We start from the raw sequence: 11,708 nt of genomic DNA, 5'->3' as shown, positions 1-11,708 counted from the left end.
AAAGGTGTGTATCCCGCCCAGACTCTACCAAGGTGGGATAAAAAGGTGCATACCCTCTCTTCTGCATCAGAGGGTATTTCAATTGTACCATCTATACTACTTGTGCTTGTGAGTATATGATTACCCTGATTTCACCACTGCTTTGTCTTGGACAAAAAAATTTGTATTATAGTTTCACCATAAGAACCTCTCTGGTGTCCATTTATACCATCCGCACCACACAACCTCAGAAAGTTGTAGTTCAACTACACCCTCAGCTCCTATTCAGTTTCTCCCACCTAGCGGAGGCCCCGCCTAAGAATTAAGGGTCGCATGTAACGCATGCTCTACAATACACTACTAGTCTGGGTTGGCCTAATCTAAGCCAAAATAGTGTTACATTAATATGAATTATTGCCAATAATTAAGATTTAGTTGCAATCCCATAGAAGCTCCCTACAAATAAACTGATCTCCCTATTGCCCCTTTGCAGTGGAAATGAGGTAGCCTTATACATTTAATCAATCTCGCAGTGTTAGGCCTCCGTGCCTAAGTGGATTCTATCAACATATAAATTCCCTTTCATTTTGCCATGTATGCGTTAAAAGTACTTTCTATTTATCTTTTACATGAGATACACATTTTAAATGTTTTTATTACTCTTGTTCTTATTTTCCCACCTTTATTAAGTCACGTATCTTAAATTTTTCCATGGTGCAAAGTCTTTCAGAGGCTCTTCTCCTTTGTTGTGTGCTTTGCTATTAGGCAGAAGTACATTAGTGAAGCCTGCCCAGCTGGAGCCTGCTGTTATAACATATGTAATCTCCTGGTCAGTTCCTCATGCATAAAATTGTACACTCTACCTCCTAGCAATTTCTGCAATCAGACAAAATTCCTCTGACTACTCATGTGATACCGTAATACCATAATAGCAAGTGTTGGCCTTGCTGTCCCTTCTCATTGTGCACCCATGTCTGGCAAATAGTGGAAAAAAAAAAACAATTTTTTTTGCCACTCGTTATTTTCTGCGTTTCGACAATTTTTCACCACTTATGAATCTTTTCAAAGGGACAGATTCGCTCATCACTTCTGCCAAACTGTTTCTACAGCAGCAACAGGTACAGGGGCCTGAAAAGCTAAAATATACAGTACATGACTGTTGTTGGCCTTGAAGATTTCTGCATAAATACAGAGCTCCAGTTTACTGAAGTAACTGAACCTTGATTCTTCTTCCCGCCACAATTTGCACGGATTCATCATCTGGAGCAGGGATTTACAAGGTAAAGCTCAGTGACTGTGAGTTGGATAACTTGTTCATTTGAAAATGTAAATATACTTCTAGGAAATCCATCCCGAAGGGCAGAGATGATTCCAGTGATTTAAAACAAGTAACTTGTTAGAAGGGAAGTGGTCCTGATTTTTCCAGTAATATGGTAACATTACTGGTACTGGTAGAAATTCATTCATTCAGCAAAAGTGCCAAAATATTTCACTCCAGTTATTCTGTTTTATGTGTAGAAGCAGCCTGCAGAAGCGCCACTAATCGTAGGTTTGTACTTGGGGAAACAAACCAGAAGAGTACCAAATTGAATAACAACTTAGGTGTCCAAAGATTTTAATTTCAGGCCTGGGGTGTCTGGTTCCCAACACTGGCTACTGACTTGGATCAAGTGTAACATACTTCACATACACATGCAGTAAGAAAAATGTAAGCACGAGTTACTAAAGTGGGAACTAATTTGGCCCCATTATGCAATTAGCATTCTGCCAAGAGTTGTGTTGTGGGCAAGGAAAATGGAGAATTATGCACTTAAGTGCTGCTTGGTAAATTAGTCCCTATATGTATGTGGTGGGGTAAATATTGTAGGTCTGATTTTTTTCTGCTTTGCAGATCAATTAAATATGTGGTCAGGCTATTTTAAATATTGGAATATTTTAGGTTTATATGTCTGGAGAAATATATAGAGGTAAAAGAAAAAAGGTATTAAGGTACTTCCTAATGCACTTCCTTTTCATTATTCCGGTGTATGGCAGGGCCACAGCTGTATAGTTAGGACATTGCAAGCTATAATTAATGTACAAATCCCTTACATTTGCATTTGGAATGATATATTACATATCTACATCTAATTCCCAGCCTTAACAGCTTGAAATGCATTTCAGTAAATAGTATGAAACTGTTCCAGTAAATAACTGCAATTCGGGACCACAAATGACAGTCCTTCATCTCAGCTAAAATCCACAGTCTGATCTCTGAAGAGAGGGTTAATCCACTGCTATAAAGGATGAGATGGGATGGAAGTTGCCACACTGACATAAATAAATAAATGTGTGAATAAAAGTGAAAGTGTACAGTACATTGAGTATATTATCCGGGACGCGGGCGGCATCCTTTTCAGAATCTTGAGGCCTTGAACTCATCAATCCTGTTTAGTAGGGTGCATAAGAATAGAGTTTTGGGAGAACGAGCCACCCAAAACAAATGTACAGCTGCTTTATAATATGAGCCTAATAGGTATTTATAGTTTAAGTGTTAGCTGTACCAGCAAGCTGTATTACTATTCTCAGTAGCTTTCTCTAGATCTGTTATTCTACCTCCAGCAATGCATGCTTCTAAGCCTTTAAAACACAAATGGTTAATCAATGCCTTGTAGCGCCACAATCACTTTATCTTATGGCTGCCATGTAAGGCACTTTCAGTTTTAAGATGTGGATTAGACAGAAAAATAGATAAATCTGCAAAGAGGGAACATAGCAGCCAAGATTAAAGACACTTCACTTTATGGAAATTGGACACAAATGGATGTGGCAGAGTATGCTTTCCTTGTGATCCTCCTGCTCCTGCTCAGCTCTCTACCTCACTGGAGCTTTTCGGCAATTTCCCCATCACACGCTGTTTGAAAGGGTCTTTTTGTGAAATCTTGATGCTCTACTATTATCAGAAAGCATTGGCCTGAGGGTGAATGTGTTCTTTGTGAGATTGCTCACCCTTCAAGTGGCCATCGTTACACCAAGATGAGCGGTTACTGGCAAGGTACAGGGAGCAATATGTAATCTTTGTGCAAATGACCACTAAATTGAGACTGCCCTTAATTATACAGCATCAGATTGGGGGAGGGGGGGGGTATTGTAGGATAGAAGGTGTTTGACAGCACAGAATTGACCTCTATGAAACAAACAACATCCAAGAATTACATACTGCAGTTGATTAATGTCTGTTATATAATTATAGGAAGGCTACTGGCCTTGCTTTTTTTAATTTGCCAGTGAATCATAATTGCAAACTCTCATATGTGGAGCTTGGGGGCTTGTCACAATAGTATTGGAATACTCTCACAAATACAACATTGCTTAAATGCTTTAGTAAGAAAAGATGCTGAATAGAACATGTAGCAAATCACCATCAGACAAAACCACTGAATTCTTCCATGTTACCTTGGAGTGGAGCAGAACAACAGGGGGAATGGTCCAATACCTCTCAAGGCATCCTATTCAGGAGCTAAATCCAGATGTATAATATAACTTCCGTAAAAGTTTCATAGGGAATAATACATACTAAGAGGTGGGGTTTTGTCACAGGTTTAAAAGCTTAATTGCAAATGCAAGATCATTTACCAAAGCAGATTATCAGCACTGTCAGCCATTTTACAGTTATCTTACATACAGTGATTATTATGCCAGCTTTGCTTCATTATATTACACAGAAATCAGACATGGGCATAAAGGTTCCTGCTGCAGGCAACTTTGCGTGACTGCAAAACCGAAGTGATGGGAAGGCCTTTCCACCGGCAACTCCTATTGTTGCTGATGGAAAGTCATTTTGGAGCTGTTAGTTGCCCACAATAGAGATCTGTTACGGGTGACTAACATGCTCCATAGGGCATTAGCCTAAAGCTTCCAACTCCAAGAACAAAGACTATACTGGTTATCTAATAGGCTACTCCATGTTTGGTTCTTGCAAGGTAGCTAAGTTGCCCTATTTATCTTAAGAAACAAAATAAATAAATATATATATATTATATATAATTTATTTATTATATGCAAAAAGCGCATTCAGCACAATTCCTATTCACTGCAGTCATGTTAAAAATAATGCATTTTATTTGTGGTTAGAAGAAATCCAACCATCAGAAGGCTTGCAGATATCAGTTGCAGCACAGTAAAAATTAACCCATACAAATCATTGTTTTAGCCTACACAAATCTTTTGGGAATGTATGTAGTTTGGTCTCACACAAGGATGGCAAAATTACACTGGTCAGATTGATCAGCAGACATGTCAATAAGATGTGATTGTGGCTCCCTTCAGGTTAGTTATTGATCCCCAACAGCCATAGTGAATTTTTCACCTCAAGGATATGGTCATTTACGGTATCCTGAAATATAGGAGACCTTTGCTTAGGTAACAGATATAATGTGCAAACCCAAGTAAAAGAATGGCTGGAATGCAGTATGCTCATGGGACACACTCTGCATAAGGTTTTAAGTAGCATTTGTCAGTATCACAAGTCTACACAAGTTCTCATTTCTCCTCAGCCTGCATCACTGATGCATAAGTAGTGAAATTATTTCAACCAAGAGCATTTGTCTTTGCAGTCACCCATCCAGGGTATTTGTATTTGCCTATTCCTTACACACAGTGTGACCTTTGTGTGCTGCGACTACTACTACAACACTTTTTTTGCTGTATGTACCAGGTGCTGTTAGATATGTGATCTGCACTAACAACTATTATACAACTAACATGTGCACAGCAAACAGTTCCATTCATTCATTGGTATCTCTCAACTTACATATATGGTACATACAGTGGCTTGCAAAAGTATTCGGCCCCCTTGAACTTTTCCACATTTTGTCACATTACAGCCAAACATGAATCAATTTTATTGGAATTCCACGTGAAAGACCAATACAAAGTGGTGTACATGTGAGAAGTGGAACGAAAATCATACATGATTCCAAACATTTTTTACAAATAAATAACTGCAAAGTGGGGTGTGCGTAATTATTCAGCCCCCTTTGGTCTGAGTGCAGTCAGTTGCCCATAGACATTGCCTGATGAGTGCTAATGACTAAATAGAGTGCACCTGTGTGTAATCTAATGTCAGTACAAATACAGCTGCTCTGTGATGGCCTCAGAGGTTGTCTAAGAGAATATTGGGACAACAACACCATGAAGTCCAAAGAACACACCAGACAGGTCAGGGATAAAGTTATTGAGAAATTTAAAGCAGGCTTAGGTTACAAAAAGATTTCCAAAGCCTTGAACATCCCACGGAGCACTGTTCAACCGATCATTCAGTAATTGAAGGAGTATGGCACAAACGTAAACCTACCAAGACAAGGCTGTCCCCCTAAACTCACAGGCCGAACAAGGAGAGTGCTGATCAGAAATGCAGCCAAGAGGCCCATGGTGACTCTGGACGAGCTGCAGAGATCTACAGCTCAGGTGGGGGAATCTGTCCATGTGACAGCTATTAGTCGTGCACTGCACAAAGTTGGCCTTTATGGAAGAGTGGCAAGAAGAAAGCCATTGTTAACAGAAAACCATAAGAAGTCCCGTTTGCAGTTTGCCACAAGCCATGTGGGGGACACAGCAAACATGTGGAAGAAGGTGCTCTGGTCAGATGAGACCAAAATGGAATTTTATGGCCAAAATGCAAAAACACCATGTGTGGCGGAAAACTAACACTGCACATTACTCTGAACACACCATCCCCACGGTCAAATATGGTGGTGGCAGCATCATGCTCTGGGGGTGCTTCTCTTCAGCAGGGACAGGGAAGCTGGTCAGAGTTGATGGGAAGATGGATGGAGCCAAATACAGGGCAATCTTGGGAGAAAACCTCTTGGAGTCTGCAAAAGACTTGAGACTGGGGCGGAGGTTCACCTTCCAGCAGGACAACGACCCTAAACATAAAGCCAGGGCAACAATGGAATGGTTTAAAACAAAACATATCCATGTGTTAGAATGGCCCAGTCAAAGTCCAGATCTAAATCCAATCGAGAATCTGTGGCAAGATCTGAAAACTGCTGTTCACAAACGCTGTCCATCTAATCTGACTGAGCTGGAGCTGTTTTGCGAAGAAGAATGGATTTCAGTCTCTAGATGTGCAAAGCTGGTAGAGACATACCCTAAAAGACTGGCAGCTGTAATTGCAGCAAAAGGTGGTTCTACAAAGTATTGACTCAGGGGGCTGAATAATTACGCACACCCCACTTTGCAGTTATGTATTTGTAAAAATGTTTGGAATCATGTATTATTTTCGTTCCACTTCTCACGTGTACACCACTTTGTATTGGTCTTTCATGTGGAATTCCAATAAAATTGATTCATGTTTGTGGCCGTAATGTGACAAAATGTGGAAAAGTTCAAGGGGCCCGAATACTTTTGCAAGCCACTGTATGACAGAAACGGCAATATACATTCTGCTTGTAGGACTATACTGGCTTTATTCCTACAGTTTTAGTTCTGCAAAAGTCTAATGTAGCCTTAAGGTGGCTTTATACCTGCTCATTATAGCCACATTGACATGGCAGATGTTGTGCTGATCTAAATATTTTACCCTTTGGGCAAATTACCATATAATTGGCACCTATGCTGGCCATCAGTAGAGCACTGTATCAACGAGCCAATGCCATCCTGGCCCCAACAAGATTTTCAAACCTGTCCGATAGATATCTATCTGATTTTCATCCAGATATCTACTGGATCAGCTGTTTGATAGGGCAAATATGCTGTCAAGCTGCCAGTTTGGTTTGAATTGACAGTTAAACTCTGTGTGCATATCAGAATCTTAAATATAGGCCAAGAATGTTAAAGCCCAGCTGTTTTCTTAGGTCAGCCTTGCTACATTGTTTAAATAAAAAAAATGGGACAGACACCGGTTTCTATGGCTGTTACATTTACAAAGAATTTTCAAATATGCATTAATAATATAAAAATGTTGCTTCAAATTACATTTTCTGCCATTGCCAAGTATTTTTGCATTTTTAAAAGCCCTTTCATGCAAGTGGAACCTATTACTTCTCTTTTTGTTCTTGCAATCCTCCCTGGAGACATTAGACGTAGTTCTTGTATCCCCAAACACATTTTCGATTACAGTGTAATATTAGTAAGCAAAAGTGGCACTGTAATCTCACGTGAATGACGCAACGCTAGTAAGGATAAATCTCTCTGAAGAATCCTCTTGGCACCTATAACCAACCTCATGACTCAGAGTGAAAGGGCACAAATGGTTTAGTTTTAGGAAAGGTTAATGTTGCTTTAAAGGCAAACTACAATACAAAAGCTACTATAAGATTGATATATGCCTGGGCACCATTCATTACATCTATCATAAACACTGTCCGCCTTGGGGAAAAACCACATAATACCTTTAGAATGGTTTTGGAATGTAAGGCTATGGTAGGATTTATTATTATTATTTTATTGTTTTCCTTTTACATTCAACCTGGTTGTTTTATGAACAGATTGTGACTACATTGCTGCTACTTTTTGGTGTGATGTGATTTTCCAGAAATGGAATTTGTCCCATCTCCAGCATCTGCTTTAGTTGGTAGTTTGAATAGTGAAATAAATAAAAATGAAATCTATGGCGCTGAAATGTTTAATTACAATACCCAATTAAAATTGTCTCTTTTCTGCAAATTCAGAAAATCATTTTCTTTGCATATTGTGAAAAACACTATGAAACCAATTTATTTGTACATTTGTACAAAGAAATTGGCACAAATGTAAAATCGCCAATCCCATTCCCTAATTTATGGTTCATACATTTATCGAATAATGTTAGATGTTCCTCAGCATACTGCCAGGCTGGGGTTCTGGTCTCTTAGCGCTAAGATCTTTCTAGTATCAGAAATGCACAGAGCAGGTTATACCAATGTTTTTAACATTTCATTGTATCATTTCAGCTAGATTTTCATTTTCAAGAGAAAAGCATTAAATAATTTTAGATTTTATTTTCATTTTCTTACAAAGTAATACTCAACAATACATTTCGAACAGTGTACCGTATATTAAAAAAAATACAGAAATAATACAACTAAAAGCAAAATAAAAAAAAAATTACAAAAAATATTTAAAAAAAAAAATCAAAATGACCAAAAGGAAATAAAGGAGAAAAAAAAATCATTATCTATCCATAGTGTGGTTGTTTTTGTTTCAGTTTCCAATGTGGGGGCTAAAGTTTAGCAGCCTACCTGAGACAGAACAGACAAGGGTGGGAACACAGGGACCTGAGACAAGCAGAAGCAAAAACAGGCGTTCACAATAAACAAAACAGGAGCCACCAAGAGGTGTAACACAAGAGCATACACAGGATAAAATATCTAGTTCCAAAGAGACTTAACAATCCACCCTAAACTGACCTGTATGGAGAATAACCTTTATAAAACCTTCCCCTCACTCCCATCTTCAATATCACATTATCTCACTCTATAAATTACCTTTGTGTGCATTAAAGATGGCCGCTGGTTAAAGCACTTTAAGGCTTAGCAATAAGAAATCTACAAAAAGGCTGATTTTGAAGCATCATGAATCCAAGAGTAATCCCTGTGATATCATGATATGGGAGCAGAGGAAGGAAGGGGTCAGAAAGCTAAATGGAGTCAGAGAGGAGGAGGCGTCCAGGTATATTCAATCAAAACACTCTATGCAGAAGAAACATCATGGCATTTAGAACATTCCCATTACCCCCCCAAAAAAAAAGATTTAAAAAAAACCCTCCAAACTTTCATGCGTTACTAATAGTCTGCAAATGATGACCTAAAAAATAAGTCCATGTTACTGCCCACAATACAGCCCATTAAAATATATTATTTCATTAGGGTAATAAAACAGTTTGCTGAAGCAAACATGGCACGAAAAAACGTCAGTGTTTTCACAGAAAAACAAGTTAATCAAGGAAATATTTCTCATTTGAACAACTCAGACCTTTTGGACAATCTCACTTCCTCTATACTGGACTGATGGAAGAATCCATTACACCTATGAGGCCTATAGAATTTAGGATTTTTATATATGCTTTACCCTCAGATTGCTCTTTGCGTTCTTGGTAAAAAGAAGTAAAAGATTTCTCCGCTAAAGCAAATAAGACCCAAATCTCTGAAATCTGAAGAATTATCAGATAAAAATCAGCAGCACATTGCTTTATAAACTGTGTAGCAGGCTGGCTGGGTTGTAAGATTAAAAACAGTTGTTCACCTATATAAACAAGATAAATTAAAAATTCCATTGCAGAAATCATGATTCAAATACTCATATACAATAACCGAAAAATTGCAGGGAGGGACTGTCTGATATTATTCTAATCTCCAGAAGATGGTTGCTAAAGGTAGTGACTGTTATGTAGTCAAGGTTCTATATAAATATATGTCTTTTCTCTCTATATATGCACATAGATATATGGTCTACAATGTAGTCATCAGGATCTCAGATATGCAACTCAAAACTGTGATATTTCTGTGTGTCCTAGCAATACCTTAGGTTTCCTTCTGTCTACATTTATACAGTACTACAGTAATGTGCTTGGTATCCCAGTCTACAGATGAAGGCAATTATCTTCATGAAAGCTATATTCAAAACCACCATGTTTCATTTCAAGACTACCATACAAAATTATGGTATGGAAGGGGAGGATAAAACTATGGAGCTGCGTGTACTCCGATTATTGCCGGCACACACAAGCAATTAAAAAATATATCTGAATAATGCTACCTAAGACTTTGGTCACTCACCCATATAACAACTTTTCTGCTGTCTTCATTTACACATAAGCAACAAAAATACTAAACAAATTTGGTGGGCATCTTTAAAGAACCCACCTAAATGTTAGATCTTTAAGACAGAGTACAGGTGCAGTTCTACTCAGCAATATACAATGGGAGCAACAATAAGCAACACACTTACCCTGCTAACACCTTCTATAGCAGCAATGACATTTCTCTTTTTTTTTTTTTTTTTTTTTTTTACAGTATAACAAATTTGGACTGAACCCTCCAGACAACACAATAATATTACAGAATATATAATACAGACTGCGTTTAGTAGGGGCTCAAATGGAGGACTAAAGGTTTTAGCATTAAGTGGAACTGCACCTTTAATGCTGTGATTATGAAACAGAAGGGCACTGGAAACAAACATCCACTGAAAGAAGTGATGCTCTATCGTAGGAAAAGCTACAGCATCAGCACCCTGTACCAAGACAATGAACAGAGAGAGGGTGAAAAAAATGAAGGGTTTGAGAGGGGGATTAAACAAGAGGTAGCGGGAGAAAGAGGCAGTCAGTAAAAGCTGATAGTGTTTTAGAATTTATCAGAGCAAAACATTTCCCATGTTCTTCCCTCCTCTTCCTCCAGCTTGTTCATTAGTGAATAAAAAGGCACGTCCACTTGTATTCCCACCGACTATCCAAGGCGGTGGTGGGAGAGGTGTGGGAGCTTCCTCACGCTTACGAAGCAATCGTTTTCAGAAGTCTCTCATCCCAGGTCTCTTCACTTAATAAAGAAAGTGATCGATTATTCGCTTCGCAGAGAAGAACAGAGCATCTTCTCTTCATTACAGGCCTAACATCCGTAAGGGGACAGGCAAAAAAACAGATGGCTGGCAAATGAGGAAAAGTGACAAGGGAGATGGCAGAGCCACAAGAAATATATAAATATTTCCTAATATAAGGAATGGCAGAACGTATAAAACATGGACAAATACATCAATTTTCAAACACCCAAGAGCCACCCAAAGGGTATTTACATAATATGGACAGACAGCAGAAACAGACATATGCCCTCATCACAGGAGGAAGAGAGGAGATGAAGAGAAAAATACCCTAAGTAGGATGTGCTATGAGTATAGAGAGAAGTGATTTCAATGAGAGAGGACTATTTGGGAAAGAAAGTCAAGTTGCACCCCAAAAGCAAATGACACACACAGACCAGCAGGGACAGACCGAATAACATGATATGGACATACAGCAGTGGCCCCAAAACATAGCATGAGAGTTAATGACTTGTGACTCCATCAGAAAGTTACACCAGGACAGAAAGAAGAGTTTCTCTAGACAGAAGTGATTTCATATGAAAAATACAGAAGCCCCAACAAACATAAGCACAAGGCTGGCTGAAGGACTGACCCTGGCAGGAAGCGGCATGAAAGTTAGCCTGGAAACAAAACTTCTCAGGAAAGTGTGAAAAAAATAGACAAGCAAGGCACCAAATTGTCTGCAGATGATAATATGCCTCATCAGTGGAGGAGGAGTCTGCAGCAAACGGCTCTACACAGAGGTACTCTGCACACAGACACAGCATCCCCCGGCACTGACGAGCCTGTAATTCGTATTTTTCTTGCACCCCCCCACCCACATCCACAAAATAAAAACGAACATTTCAAGCTCTTGTTTATCCCATGAAAGGAAAGTGGCAAACAATAAAAGCAGACAGTGTTGTGGGGCATTCACTTGAAACCAGATGGGTCCCCTGCTCCTCCATCCGCTCCAAAACCAAAATGATAAAAAAAACGCGAGACGCTGGAAGGTCCTTCTCCTCTTGAGCGGTGAGTCTGAATGGAGCTCACACCCATTAACAAGGCCAAGCTAGATAAAATACTCTTTCTTCTCTTCACAGCTGTTCTGACCTCCCTCTGCATTTATAATTGCTGTGTCGGCATCTGCTGCATCGTCTGCTCCTTTGGCTTCATGGGTGAAATATGTTCCTGCAGCAAGAAAATAAAAC

The 11,708-nt window shown here is 39.1% G+C and overlaps 1 protein-coding gene across 5 annotated transcripts in view; it reads right to left on the bottom strand.

The window, feature by feature from the left end:
- Positions 1-7,926: 7,926 nt before the first annotated feature.
- Positions 7,927-11,708, bottom strand: part of cadm1 (cell adhesion molecule 1) — a 128,640-nt gene continuing 124,858 nt past the window's right edge. For all 5 annotated transcript variants that reach the window (XM_004916088.4, XM_004916089.4, XM_002932930.5 and 2 more), the window contains one exon: positions 7,927-11,688. In XM_004916088.4, coding sequence (XP_004916145.1) covers positions 11,570-11,688 — 119 coding nt within the window. In that variant the 3' untranslated portion in view covers positions 7,927-11,569. The remainder of the gene's footprint in view (positions 11,689-11,708) is intronic.

The sequence above is a fragment of the Xenopus tropicalis genome, chromosome 7, assembly GCF_000004195.4.
Source record: "Xenopus tropicalis strain Nigerian chromosome 7, UCB_Xtro_10.0, whole genome shotgun sequence".
NCBI classification, from domain to species: domain Eukaryota; kingdom Metazoa; phylum Chordata; class Amphibia; order Anura; family Pipidae; genus Xenopus; species Xenopus tropicalis.
The sequence above is the reverse complement of the archived record's forward strand: the minus strand, read 5'-3'. Positions and strand labels throughout refer to the sequence as shown.